The sequence below is a fragment of the Onychostoma macrolepis genome, chromosome 08 (genome assembly GCF_012432095.1).
Source record: "Onychostoma macrolepis isolate SWU-2019 chromosome 08, ASM1243209v1, whole genome shotgun sequence".
In the NCBI taxonomy this organism is placed as follows: Eukaryota; Metazoa; Chordata; class Actinopteri; order Cypriniformes; family Cyprinidae; genus Onychostoma; species Onychostoma macrolepis.
The window spans coordinates 17,122,356-17,137,942 of NC_081162.1; the positions used below are offsets into that span (position 1 = coordinate 17,122,356).

The following is a 15,587-nucleotide window of genomic DNA, read 5'->3' on the forward strand; positions in this document are numbered from 1 at the left end:
GTTCATATCCCATATCCATCAGAGATCAGGTACGGGATGCCTCATAAGATAGGCTTCACTGTGATCAGCTGGTCTGGTCATGAAGGAAACTACAGTGCCAAAAAGCTGATGGTCCACGCGCCCACCGTCAATGGCTGGAGATCCACCAGGTTAATGAATTTTATAATATTTATGCTAGAATGCAGTTAGGTTTGGTTAAAAAGACAAAGTGTAGCTGTAAGATGAATAACTGATTCATTATAATTATCAAAGCTATTTAATAGCTGTTTATGGTTGCTTTTATCAAAGATTACAGTTGTGAAATACATTTTTAGGAATATTTTTCTAATTATTGTGTGTAGGTTCTGTCCATTCCCACAAGAAATCATATTGCAGTTGGTTGAGAGATGTCGCATCCTGAAACTCCAGCTACTGGCCCATCAGTACCTGATCCCATCCAAGATCGAGTTCCACATTGGAGATAGACTGCCTGAGTCCAGCTCACCCCAGAAGACTCATAATCTCCACAGATTGGGGTAAGGAAAGATCTAAACATCACTGCTCTGTTCAGGTCATTAACAACATATAATGTGATTACGTATATGTAACACCTAATCACATCTCATTAAGATGCTTTTGCTGAACTAAATGTGTTGGCTGTAATGTGTTGTCTAGGTATGTGTCCCTCTCTGACAATGAGAAGACTGGTTTCAGAGCCAGAGAGCTCAAGTCTGTTCATGTTGATGCTGTTGGGTCTTACTTAAAGCTCACCTTTCACAGAAACCATGTTAATCAATACAACATCTACAATCAGGTACAAACAGATTCATGTGGGAAATTAGGGCTGATTTGTTTATTGTAATGGCACATCAATGTTATATCACATTCTTTCCTAAATTCTAGGTTGCATTGGTGGCCCTAAATATTTTGGGTGACCCTGTGGATGGAAATGACATTGGGACAGCAGTAAGTAAATGTTCAGTTTATGGATGTGTTCTCTTCACATCCTCTAGATGGTGATGGATTTCTGTTAAGCATGTTTCTGTATCAGGTTTAGATCAAACTCAAAGCAGAGAGATTGATGTATCAGCCGGGAATGTTCAACTTTTCCTGCAATGATTTTAAGATAATTTTTTTATTTTTGCATAAATAAACAAATTTAACATGCATGATTTTGGGAAGCATGTTGGGAATGATTCCTCAATGTTTGGCTAAGCAGTTGGAGCAGTGTGGTTAATCATTCAGAACGGAATCAAGAATACTTTTGGAATTGTAGTGCTGCTCCCGCATTTGGATCAATGCTAAAAGCAGGATGTTGATTTTAATTTGTGGAAGTAGAATTTCAATATAATTAAATCATAATTTACTCACATTTTATTTACATTTAAATTAATCTGTTGTCTTAAATTAACCGAAATAATTTACTTGAAGTACCCCTTGGTGCTTTAACCCTAAAACAGGCAAGAGTGGAACATTTTTTATTTATTTATTTACAGGGGCAATGCACATTAATAAACATCACTGTACTAATAAACAATGTGCCAGAATTAGCCCAAAAGGCTATTTTTCATCTGTAGACCCTTGACAGAATGTTAAAAGGTCACCCTAAAAACAAAGACAGAGCATCACACATATACACATCATATAGAGAAAGAGAAAAGTAAAAAAAAAGAAAAAACATTTTTTTACAGAAACATAAATTCACACACAAACAAAATCGCTACTAAAATACAAAATATAAGTAAATTATCTAAAACAAAGTAAACATATGAGGGAAAGGAGAGAGAGAGAGAGAGAGAGAGAGATGGCAACAGGAGAAGGCAACATAGCCAAGAGCAATTAGCACAAGGAAGTCTATTGTCAAGAATACAATACTAATGTTGACAGTGCTGAGTTGTCAGTAACCATTTTTAAGATAAGACTGAAAAGAACCAAAAGTATGTAATCTTCTAATTGTTGATGGGATGGAGTTCCATTCCCTTGCAGCTTTGACTGAAAATACAGACTGACTTAATTTACTTCTTTTGAGAGGAATAATACAGTCCCCTCTTTCCCCACCCCTTGTAGATCGGTGCGCAGTTGTTCTAATATTCACAAACTGTTTTAGTGGTGAAGTCAGGCTATGCATAGACTTAAACAGCAGACAAATATGTACATATTTGATCAAGTTATCCCAGCTTAGCAAATTGTATTTTTTTAATATTGAACAATGATGAAACTGAACTGATTTCTTATCAAGAGTTTTTAGTGATTGTTTATACAAAGACTCTAATGGTTTCAGAGTAGTAATACTAGCTTGCGACCAAGTAGTTAAACAGTAAGTAATATGAGAAATAATCTTGGAATGCATATACATCAAAGCGGCCTCCGATGACATATAATCACAAATAAATCTAAAATCTGATAAACTAAATCTGACCCGGTTACAGACCTTTTTAACCTGCGCCTTAAATGAAAGTTTGGAATCAATCAGAACACCGAGGTACTTATATTCAGATACAACTTGTAATCTTTCCCCTGATACAAATACATCTGGCACTACACTTAAACTCCTAGTTTTGGTAATGAACATACACACTGTTTTAGAGATGTTTAACTGTAAGCAGCATTGTTCTTGCCAAGCTGTAACATGAACCATGGCTTCTGTAAGTTCATTTGCAACTTGTGACACACTACTTCCGTGTATATAAATGACAGTGTCATCTGCATACATTTGAATGTTAGTGTTAGGACAGACGGATGGAAGATCATTGATGTACAACGTAAAAAGTAAAGGGCCCAGAATAGATCCTTGTGGAACACCAGTGGATATACTTGGGGGAGCTGACTCATAATTCTGTATATTAACATACTGTGTGCGACCTGACAAGTATGATTCAATCCATCTTAAAGTTTGTGGAGAGAAATTAAAACTTAATAATTTAGAAATAAGAATTCTATGGTTTACAGCAGGGATCTCCAACCCTGCTTCTGGAGAGCTGCCATCCTGCAGACTTCAGTTCCAACCTTGCTGCAACACATCTCTCTGTAATTATCAAGTAGCCCTGAACACCTTGATTAGCTGGTTCAGGTGTGTTTGATTGGGGTTGGAGCTGAAATCTTCAGGATGGTAGCTCTCCAGGAGCAGGGTTGGAGACCCCTGGTTTACAGTGTCAAAGGTCTTCCTGAGATCAAGAAACACAGCCCTGACGACTCCTCCTTTATCCAATAGAGACTTGACTTTTTCAGTGAAGTAGCAATTTGCCATCTCTGTTGAATAGTTTGCACTGAAGCCAAACTGCATTGGATGTAAAGCAAAATAACTATTATTTAAATAATTAGTGATTTGTGCAATAATTGTAATGAGCATGTTTGTGTTCTTTTGTAAGGAAGACAAAAATGGTGCAATGACAAATGACGTAGGCCTAATTTATTGCCGTATTAAACATTCTATTTAGAAGGTGAAAAGACAAGTTTGATGCAAGTAAAAATGAAGAACATAAAGTCTTTGTCATTGTATTTATATTTATGCATTTAGCAGACGCTTTTATCCAAAGCGACTTACATTGCATTCAAGTTACAGTTTTTACATTTTATCAGCTCTTGTATTGCGCAAAATACAATAAATTTTGGAAACTCTATCGCTGCACACACACATGCCGCCTTGCTAATGACACATGCTTATTAAATAGACAGTTAAACTTTACAATGACATCCCAATGAACAAAACATCTAAATGATACAGTTGTTGTAGGAATTTTTATTGACCACCAGATGGCGGAGTAGAGCACTGTGTCAAAAGCTTCGAAGCATCAACGCAGTATGTTGTAAAAGCCTCACTGCTTCAAAAGCCTCGTTCGGCACATCCCTACCGTGCTTGCATTTACCTAAAGCAGTGGTTCTCAACCTTTTTAACTCCAAGACCCCCTCCTCTCCAAATCAATACTGCAAGCCCAAAAGGTCACGCGGTCGTGGTTGTAGTGAAGACGCACGAGGCTGGAATAAACAAAGAGATCCTTTAATAAACATCAACATACGTGGACCATTGAAAACAACATAAATCCGAGACAAAGAAACGCTAGAAACTGAAGGCTTATAAAGAAAACCATTCAAAACACACCTACAAAGAGCACGCATTGATTTCGTGAAGTCTAGACTAGTGCGCGTGCGTAGAGTGTGTTCTTTCACTGCACTTTCACTACATTTAGAATGAACACAATATTAAAGACATGGGGGGCAGAAAATGTATATAGACTATTTTGTACCACTACTTTATATAGTCTAGTTAATCAATTTCACATGAAGAATAACGAAAAATAACGCTCCAAAAATGACCATGATTACAAATGTGATATTGATTTTTTACAACAGTTCAATAAACAAGAGGTTAATTAGGAGACTTACGTTTTAGACACCGTATTTCCTGTTTTTGCTTTATTTCGACAACAAAAATCACTCCAAACACAGCCACAGCACTTTTTTGCGTCTCTGCGCAGCATGACGGCGTTTCGTTCCTGAATGAATCAACCGTTTGAATGATTCGGTTCAATCGCGATGACTCTCTTATTAACAGTGACATGCTGCCACCTACTGGCGATTTTAATTTCACATTCAAAGTATCTTTTATTATTTAAATAATTTCCAAATATCGATATTTAACTTTTTGTGTTTAATATATCAAAACATGATTTATGCATTTTTAATTGCAGGTTAAATGCATTCATGTCTTGCATTAAACAGTGTGTAAATGCATCTAAATGCCACTTCAGATGCAGCTTCTGTGTTTTCTCTGCATTGCAAAGATGAATTTTGTTGATACTGATTTAATTTGCTTGGTAACAGCTCAAAAGTCTTATTATTCTAATTCACTGATTAAATACAAGAATTTGACTCAAAAGATAATGGACACTTTTAGAAAAAATCGCTTTATAAAGGTAAAAATGCCCATAAAATGTAAAAATCTGTTTAAACTTATTGGAAAAGATTAATTTCTATCAGTGTGAACTGACCACCACACAGAATATGAAGAATATCAAAAACTATAGGAGTCAGCTGTCCACGGTAGTTCTTAAGGTACCAGCACAATAACATACCGCAAAATATCGTCTAATTATCGTTATCGATAAAATCCCAGAAAATATAGAGATATTATTAGGGCACACCCCTAACAGGAACTCAAACACGTGACACAAACATTTCTATTCACTAAAACCTTTGTATTTTCATGTACGTTTTTTTTTTAAACAAAGCAAATTCAAGATAGATTTAAACATTCCATGTTCTTTTTTTGCAAACATGTCGCTGATATTCTATACAACATAAAAGTATGTAAAAGTATGTATATTCTGAACTCAGCGATCTTAAGGCGACTCGACGCCATCAGTGAATAGTTCCTCTGTAAGAACAAGCTGTTTGGAGCGTTTGATGCCCATATGTACATGAACACCACTGATCCTCACAAACTTCTCCAAAACACGCGAGCATCCGTTATAAAGCACTCGCTGTATTCAACTACGTGAATATACTGAGCTGTATTAAAGCAGAAATATGATGTTATAGTGATCATTGAGCACCAAGAGCGCACATACACAGTTCATTTGCGCATCAAATGACGGACACAATGCGCACCTAATGCACGATCCTGTATGTCACTGTAATCACATAAATATTAATTACTAATTTCAGTAGTCTGACTAGCATTTTTGTGTATATGCATGTTGTGGTTCTTGAGCTGTTTTAATGGTTTGTGCTCAGTGTTGGTATGTGGATCTGTGTAATGCGAGTCTGAGCTCCATAAGCACAGCAGAGCTTCAGATCAGATCACTCATCAATATATCCATATCACCGTGACTTTCAGCCCTCCCCTATCTCCTATTCGCTTTATCCCTCTACCCCCTTCTTTCTTTCTCATGCTCTCTTTCTCCTCTTACGCTCACCTTGTCTCCCCCCCTTTTTTTTTCTTCCACGGCTTCCTCTCTCTCTCGTCCTCTCCCACCTTGCTAACAATCTCTGCATTGTTAATCTCTAATCCCTCTCTCTCTGTCCAGGCTGGAGTCTCTTTGTGTTATCCAGGACTCTAGTGATAAGTTTTGGTTCACAGGCAGAAATCAAGATTTTTAACCTTTGTTTGTTGGAAAGATATTAATAGCCGGAAGACATTTGATTCAAAGGATGTTGTTTTTTGGCTATTAAATTCAGAATTTAAATGTATAAGTATATTATGTACACTTCTGTTCAAAAGTTTGAGGTCAGTTAGCTTTTTTTAATGTTTTTGAAAGAAGTTTCTTTGCTCACCCAGGCTGCATTTTATTTTTAATTTTTTTTTAAAAACACTTTAGTAATTGTGAATGTTATTACAATTTAAAATGACTCTTAAATAAATAAGTTATTTATTTATTTGATGGCATAATCGAATTTTCAGCATCATCACTGTGAAATGATCCTTCAGAAATCATTCTAATATGCTGATTTAGTGCTTAAGAAACATTTTCTATTATTATCAATGTCAAAAACACATATTTTTTTTGTGGAAACCATTATACATTTTTTGAGGATTTTTTGATGAATAGAGAGTTCAAATAAAAAGCACTTATTTAATAATAAATTTAATACTAAAAGCATTCATTATTTTCAAACTTTTTAATGATAGTGTATTTTTTTTTTTTTTTTGTAATAACATTTAGCCAATTTCTTGTTTTTGTCCCAGCTAAGCAGAGATCAGCTGATTGATCAATATCTAAACAACAGCCAATACAGCTCAGCTTTGGATGGCACATACACCGGGTAAAAAAAAAGTTATATTGCATTACATTAAATTTGTGCATGCAGTCTTCTGCCTTTCTCTTGTGTTTACTCTTGTTATCTTGCAGGCTCTCAAGTTATAAATGTGATTCTATCTCGCCGCTCGATGACTTGGCATTTGACATGTATCAGGACCCTGAGGTGGCCCATATCATTCGGCTGCTGGACCAGAAAAAACAGGACATGGTTCGGGAGGAAAGATTTGATCTGGCCAAAAAACTCAAACAAGCTATTGCAGACCTGCAAAAGGTTATTAGATTTGCCTTCTTTGTCTGACACACATTTGTTTGCACATGTAGTTTAATAATAATTTTACACACTGAAGAGGTGAAGCTGGAATTGAGGGGGTTGAAATGCATCCAGGTGTATTCCAATAGAGCTATAGCATTTCTTTAGTTACCTGTTAATTATAGCCTGACAGTAATTACTAAGCAAATTACAGTTGTCTTCTTTTTTTATACCTCAGATAAGTGTTTAACAACCTCTCGTTTCTTTTTTTCCAATTTTCTCTTTTTCTTTTTAGGTGGGCGAGCGTTTGGGCCGGTATGATATGGAGAAACACAGTGCCATAGAACGAGAGGACTATGACACAGCCAAGCAGAAAAAGGAACAAATGGAAGCTTACAGGCTCACAGTCTACCAGCAGCTGGAGCTCCATGACCTGCTGGACATCAGTCAGGTAAACATCCATCCACATGTACACTACTGTTCAAAATTTGGAGGTCAATAACTTTTATTAATTAAGGATGCATTAAAATAACTATTTCTTAAATGTTTAATAACTTTTGTACCGCTAATCCTATCTGAATGCTTTAAAAAGTGTCGTAAAGCAGAGATTCTCAGTTGGATATTAAGAGGCTCCGTACCAATGCATTTCATCCCTCTGAGCCAAACAGGAACGATTGTTGACGCTAAGTCCCACCCCTGTGCCCAGATTGGTTCAAACTGTCACATATTCAACCAATAAGCATAGGTTTTGGTCTTTTTAACCATCCTTTAGCGTGTTTGTATGGGAATTTGGTGTCATGTGTGCATGAAAACAAACACAACATAACACATTTGCATGAGAGCACTCTCTGAAAAAGCCCAGAAAAACACAGGACAGAGCGCTTTGGCATAAAATAAACCAAAAGCAAGAATGAAAAAGTGGTACATATCGGATAAAGCACTGGAATTTAGGTATTCGCGTCGTGAGGCGATGTCCCGGTAAAATCAATTCTGACGCAGAGTGTAGCCAGCGGATCGATCCATTTGGCTGTTTTATTATGCAAATAATACTTATATAGTTCATAAAGATCACTTGTACTATTTTTTTTCTATTGCACTCTATATATTTCTCACCCATTTTGTGTGTAGTTTGTGAATCATTTGCACTGCTTGTATTTTTGTTGCACAAGACAATTTTTTCACAACTGTTTGTGTTTGTTGTTCGTACTCGGATTTAAAATATATTTTTTCTGTAAAAAAAGTATTTTTTACTGTATTTTGTACAGTTTCCATATGACGGTTTCCATTTTCTTTACTCCCTAAATGTTTTTTTGGTTACATCTATATTGTTAGTAAAGTAAATAGACCTGTTTTTCACTGAAAAGTGCCTATAACAATATTGTAATAAATGGCTATAACTTGCTTGGGGAATGTTATATATATAGACAAAATTTTATTTGGAAGTGTAAAACATACAGATACAACTTTTTAAAGAAAAAAATCCAAACTTCAGGAGTTTCTGTTTGAGTACACAGTAAAAAAAAAAACACCCAATTATTGCTTGCGTTTTTCTTAAAATTCTGGAAATTCGTTAATTCTTAGAGAAAACAAAGGGTAAATTGGGACTTTAAATTAGCTAGACTGAAACTTTAAGTTCTCCTGTTTATAATGATATATGGCACTTAATGCTGACTGATAGAATAGGTCTGAAAAAACAAAGAAAAGTACAGAAAAATACAGGCGTGTCAGGTGCCCCAAAAATGTTCTAGGTCTTTAAGGGTTAAATTGATCAAAAGTGACAGTAAAGGCATTTGCAATGTTACAAAAAAAATTTAGCATTCTATTAATCAAAGAATCCTTTTAAAAAGTATCATGGTTATCACAAAAATATTAAGTTGATAATAATTAATGTTTCTTAAGCACAAAATCAGCATATTAGAATGATATCTGCAGGATCATGTGACACTGAAGACTTGAGTAATGGCTGCTGAAATCCTTTGCCACCACAGAATTACATTATATTTTTTAAAATATATTAAAACAGAAAACAGGTATAATAAATTGAAATAATATTTCATAATATTACTGTTTTACTGTGTGTTTTAAATCAATTGAGCCTTGGTGAGACTTGAAAATACATTAAACATTAAAGGTGTCCATCCATCCATTGCACTTCTTACAAGTCAGTTAATGACTTTCATCCATCCATATTCCTGTGTGTCTCTCTAAATTTCCTCTCCTGCAATGAATGCATGAATAATGCATCTCTTGTGTTGTGAGGGCCTCCAGCTCCAGAGAGATTAGTACTCTGATATGGCATTTTCCCAGCTGAATGGTGATTGTGCTGGTTCTCCTGAGATCAGGTGCTTGCTTCTTACTCGTCCGAAGCAAAGAGACATATTTATACAGCAGTCAATAAATGACTCGGACAGTCATAGAGCGCTTGACCGAGCCAGTATTCTGACAAACCTTTATCTGTAGTGTGTAATAGCTTTTTTTCATACAATCAGTGTCTGAAAAATAATAGTTCAAAGTTCTCAACACTTTTTAGCCTTTTATTCATTTCAGACTTATTTTAATTTTAAAAAATAGCTTTTATGAACTTTTATTCAAATGTGAATAATTAAAAATGTGTGAAACTTGTTTCAGATCCACAGAACTTCTGAGCTTTCCATCTCTGATTTTCCCTCTCCACGTGTTGGGACACAGAAAGACACCCCTCATCCAGCAGACTCACCCAGGAAGAGAAGACAGAGGCAACATGTGAAGGAGACAGATGAGCAGGACACTTCAAAAGCTGCTAGCCCCAAACATACAGTCACCCCAACACCCCTCACTCCTCCTCACGTCCCCAAGCTCGATGTAAGTCTTGATGTACACAGAATAAACAGCAGTGTATAATGTTATTGTTCTAATGTGTTACTTGTGTCCACTTTTTTTCTTGATCATTAATATATCTTATTACAAATGCTAGTTTTAAGGGTACTTTCTGCTGTAATCCTCAGTCTGCCTTGATGAAACGCTGCTTCTGTTCTTTTCCACCAATGTAGCTCATTCTTCACTTACACAAGGCTCTTTGTATATTTATTATCGTAACGTGTGTGGCTTAACATGCTTGTCAGGGATTTGCATTAGCCTTAGAGTTTTATGTTTCGAGATTTAATTAAAGGGTTTAATGGTGAAGTGTGTAATTTTTGTGCTACTAACGTAGTTCTGCCCTAAACCATGCCAGAGGTCGAAATGTTTACACACTTCTGGAAGATATTTTTCAAATTAAAATGAGGTCAGTGTATATATATATATATATATATATATATGTATTAGTGCTGTCAAGCGATTAATCATGTTAATCGCACACAAAATAAGTTTTGTTTGCATAATATGTGTTTGTTCTGTGTATATTTATTATGTATATATAAATACACACACATGTAGTATATATTTTGAAAATATTTACATGTATTTACATGTCTATATTTATATTCATAGAATTTATATTATAAATAAATAAATATATTTAATATATAAACAGCATATTTTTCTGAAATATATACATGCATGTGTGTGTATTTATATATATATATATATATATATATATATATATATATATATATATATATATATATATATATATATATATATATATATAGGTAATAAATACACACAGCACACATATTATGTAAACAAAAACGTTTATTTTGGATGCGATTAATCGTTTGACAGCACTAATATATACACACACACACACACACACACACACATATATATATATTTTGAAAGCAACTAATTGTTTTGTTAAGAAAAGTGGCAGTAAAGACATTAATACAGAAGACTTCCTTTTCAAATAAATGCTTTTGTTGTGAACTTTCTATGCATCTAAGAATCCTAAAAAATGTATAATTTTTTTTGAGTGGGTATATTTAAGAATATAATTATCAAGGGGTTATGTGACTGTGTCAGATGACTTAGACTTTTCATAGTGGACCTTTCATTTTTGTTTTTCTGCAGGTCATTCTGTTAATCAGCATTGAAGTAACATGTAAGATGAGAACACAGTTAGTGATTGAAAATTATAGGATGAAAAGTTCCAGTATAAAATAAACCCTCAACAGTAAAGTATTTATATTTCTCCATGTGACAGAAAGTGCAAAAATGATGTTCACGTATTAGTTATTCTTGGCATTTAATTCTGTATGAAACACTGTTATAAACACGGTATATCTGAATTCTTTAAAAATGTTTGGAGTCATGGAATCATCATGAGTATGTGTGTGTGTTTTCACAGATCAGTTCCCTTCCTTATGACGAGAGGCCTTTACCAACACTTAGAAAGAGGTCGAGTGATCAGCCAATCAGTGAGCTTGATGAGATGCCCCCTATGACAGATACAACCACCCCACGTAGCCCTGGGGCTTCGGGACAACCAGAACCGCTCACAGAGAAAGCTCAGAGAGAGGCCAGTCTGCCCATCGACATCTATGGAGACAATCTGGTGAGACACCCAACATTTACAGCCTCCAGTTGTTTGATTTTATTTAGTTTTTACAAACCAGGCCTAAATTATTATTACTGATCTGATTCGCAAGTTTGATAAAAGTTTGAAAAAGTCTAATTGGTTTGGAATAACATGAAGTTAAGTTAAAGATTTGCAGAATTGATGTTTCTGGGTGAATTATCCCTTTAAGTATTTAACAGTTCGCTGTAATGTCCATCTATAACTGTTGTTTACTGTCTCACAGCACTGGGCAAACTCTACATGGCAAAGGTCAAATGGTCAGCTGGTGTTTTCTGTTTGTGTGCCGTTTCTGGAATGTGATCCTCACTTTCTCTTTCTCGGTCTGTCTCTCTAAGGTGGCAGGGGCCTATTCCAAGACGTGGTCCTACAGGGAGGATGCTTTGCTGGCAGTCTACAAGAAACTGATGGAGGTTCCACCTGGAACCCCAAAAGCAGAACTGCGGAGCATGACGAGAGCAGCTGTGTTCCTCTGCAAGAAAGCTCTCACAGATAAAGTGTCATCTGTACGAGAACTCCCACTCTATTTTTATTTTGCCAAGTCTTTTTCTCTGATTTTATCACCCCCTTCTTATGTTTCTTGGCCTCTCTTACTCTATTTCTTACTCTCACCCTCTCTTTCTAATTTCTCTCATGTTCCCATCTTTTCAGTTTGGTTTCAGGCTAAAGACAGAGAGGCACCATCAGCATGACTGATAGTTGTGACTGTTTAGCAGGTGTTGTGTTCTGTCTAGTATTGTGGATTATCTGTAGAAGTGATACAGCAACAAATGTACTGTAAAGCTTGGCTTATCTATCCCAAGGGTGAACTTAGCCTCAGGTTTGAGGGAAACTGTGATAGAACCGATTTTCTGCTAAGAGCGGGTATGAGGGGGAGGAGACGGACAAACTGTTGAAAAATGAACAGGAGCAGGCTGTAGAAATGAGAGTTCCTTACAGTTTAAAAAGCCAATTTCTTTTTTTTAATAGAGACATCAACTGCCTTTTTTTATTGTAGAACTTTCACACACGTGAAAAACTAATAATTCTTGTAGACTGATGTTACAAACTATCATCATTTCTATTAACCAAATTAGAACTCAAAATCACTAAATTAGAGAATGAATTGGTTTTAGAGAGTAACTTTACTGGGAACTGTAATATTAAATTGTTTAAATTGAAATGTAAAACTGACAGTCAGACCCTTTTTGATATAAGGAAGTCAATTGAACGGGAAGCGATTGATTAAAATGAAAGACATACAAACCATCTACTAAAGAAAATATTTAAAACCTATTTCCTAGTTGATAAATTTAGCATACAGTGTTTACTCCCTGCATACTCCCTGCAGTGACATGTATGAAATATTCTTGACATTAATCAACCCAAACGAAAATTTGAGGAACACAGTCTGTAACTGTTTGTTATAAATGTTCATGAACAAAACAGATAAATGTTTAAATATTACATTTTTTATTAAATTAAAAATAAATAATTAGTGAGTGTTGCATAAAGTACATTTTGTATGTGAGGCTGTTTTAAAAGTAGTTTTTTGTTCATATAATTTTTGCACTGACCTTTTCAATTAGACTTTTACAAGTTTAATGTTTATTAATGAACGTTTAGCTGTTTTTTTGCATGTAAATGGATCGCTCTCTAGCCCTCTGGCATTCTCAAAGTACATTGATGTTTGTGGTTGTGACATGACAGCTGTTTTTTGTTTTTTTTATTGTGCTGTCAGTCCTTAAATAAATCACTCACAGTAAAAGTCGTGGCCTTTCAGAGTTTCATTCTAAACTGTTTTAAATGGTTGTACTGAGAGCCTGAACAATGTGCCCACTGCTGGACACATTCCAGTGACCCTCTCCCCACGGTTATTTAGCTAAACTAACACAGCACAGCATTTAACTATGTGCTTTAGCTGACCTGTTGGCGTTACTTTGCACCATGTGTTGCTGTAAAGGTCTTAGGCGGTTTCTTACATGGCTTCTGTGTGTAATTGCACCTTAAAACCGAAATTCTGAGGAAAAATGGTTCCAGATTGTTGTAAAATAGACATGCCATGTTAATGAATACATTTCAAAATGTAATATTCAATTCTTGGTCAGTTATAATGGGTACACACAGAGACCGATTCTTACATGAAGTTGTTGTTTATAAGCACCATAGAAACTCTGAATATAAATTCTGCATATGAATTTTAGTGTGTAAAGTAACAACTATCTCTATTTGTTTTGTATTTTAGGTGTTTCTTGCATCTCTGAATTTGCTTCGAATGATTCTGAGTGAGTTTATTCCCAACCATCAGCTGGGCAAATCTGAGATCAGTCACTGTGTGGAACAGACTTGGAATAATCTGCTCTCCAGGACCGGAGAATCAACCCCGAGACTGAGAACACAAGCTATTACCTTCATACAGGTCAGCAGACTTTTGAAATACTTTATCTATATACATCTGCAATGAAGCGACTCCTGCAGCTATTTTAGTCAACAGAAAAACATGTCCTGTTGACTAGAAAAAAATAGTCTTAGAATGCTATGATGACCTGACTTGCTGAGAATCTTCATAGATGACTGAATGACTATCTGACAGCATTATATATACTGGTGTTGGCCTTTGGAAGTGAGCTTCATTGTTAACTGGAATTGTCAAATACTTGTGGTTTCCTGTTAACATGAATAGAGATCTCATCTTTTACTGTAAACCTGCTATCAGATTTCCTCATTTCATTCTGCCAAATTTTGTCTGATAGAATTTAATTTCATAAACAGGTCTGGCCACAAAACACTTTAAAAAGAGCCATAAGAGAGTTCTGTGGCTTCCCATCCATACCTATTAGCTATGCGAGCTTCTTCATTCTATGGCACTCCTGAAAGTTGACAAAATGGTCTTTTAGCAGGGACAGCTACTCATTTAATATTTAATTTGATTAAAAACTAATAAAAAATATTCAAGGGCATATCTGACATTTTTATCCAATTCAGTGTTCTCTAAAATGGAAAGAAGTCCCCTGTCGCTAATTCAGTGTGCTTCTGACAATTTTTTAAAAAAAGTAGTAAATTATTGTTCACACATTATTGTTCACCGATTTTTGTGTATCATACTTTTTTTGTGACGTCAGACTTACAGACCTAGATATTGTGATTATAGTTCAGTATATACGTTAATCTGACTACAGCTGACCCTGCTGTAGCTCCATTGTAACTGTGCATGTAAATGTGCTTTCTTTTATACATACTAATAACCAGTGGTACAATCAAAGTGTACAATCTTTTAGCAAATTGTATGTAAGAAATATAAAATGCATACATTATTAAAGGGGACCTATTATGCCCCTTTTTTACAAGATGTAAAATAGCTCTCTGATGTCCCCATAGCGTATATGTGAAATTTTAGCTCAGAATACCCCACAGATACATTTTTATAGCTTGTTAAAATTGCCACTTTTAGGATACCAAACGCGCTGATTTTGAGTATGTTGCTTTAAATGCAAATGAGCTGTTGCTCCCTGAGAAGAGGGCGGAGCTTCAAGAGCTCAAGCTCTGGCATTAGCAGTGCTAGCCTTTGCAAATAAACATTCCACTATTAGTACAAGACTGTTATCTTTACAGAAAACATACTCTGTTTCAAAGACAGTCATCTGATTATACTGTGCATAATAAATTAGTGTTTATGAATTACACAGACGAGGAGCACGGCGGGATAAAAATAATAACATAGCTGGTCTCAGGCTAAGTCCCACTTCTGATTATGAGCTCGACAACTTCAAGTGATCGACTTGCATTGCTTTCATATGCAACTTTTAACTACCACATTTCTATTCACGATCATTCTGATAGCACTTGAAAGCAGCATCAGTGAAAACAGGCAGAATGATAGCTTTAGCAATTAGCCTTTCAGAGTGCCATGAAGCTCTTTCAGAAAGGCAATTTGGAAAACAAACGTGTGATACTTACTTTGTCAGGAGCTGACGTTCGCGCACGAAACGTTGGTATTGATTCCTAAACATTTAGGGGACGTTACCGATTTTTTCTGGGATATTTCCTTCTAAAATTAAATTTAACCACAGTGTCTTCGGCTCAGATGAGGGGAAATTATGGTGACTCCTATGTTCATTAGTGCATCCCA

General features: G+C 35.5%; 1 protein-coding gene across 4 annotated transcripts in view; it reads left to right on the plus strand.

Moving 5' to 3' along the window:
* cep104 (centrosomal protein 104) overlaps positions 1-15,587 on the plus strand; it is a 34,436-nt gene that overhangs the window by 869 nt on the left and 17,980 nt on the right. For all 4 annotated transcript variants that reach the window (XR_009272428.1, XM_058784253.1, XM_058784252.1 and 1 more), the window contains exons 2-12: positions 23-149; positions 342-515; positions 655-793; positions 883-945; positions 6,665-6,741; positions 6,828-7,008; positions 7,283-7,438; positions 9,616-9,828; positions 11,252-11,458; positions 11,818-11,985; positions 13,704-13,877. Coding sequence is in view for 3 of the 4 variants with exons in the window: in XM_058784253.1 (XP_058640236.1) it covers positions 23-149; positions 342-515; positions 655-793; positions 883-945; positions 6,665-6,741; positions 6,828-7,008; positions 7,283-7,438; positions 9,616-9,828; positions 11,252-11,458; positions 11,818-11,985; positions 13,704-13,877 (1,679 nt within the window). In the remaining variant the exon portion in view is untranslated. The remainder of the gene's footprint in view (positions 1-22; positions 150-341; positions 516-654; positions 794-882; positions 946-6,664; positions 6,742-6,827; positions 7,009-7,282; positions 7,439-9,615; positions 9,829-11,251; positions 11,459-11,817; positions 11,986-13,703; positions 13,878-15,587) is intronic.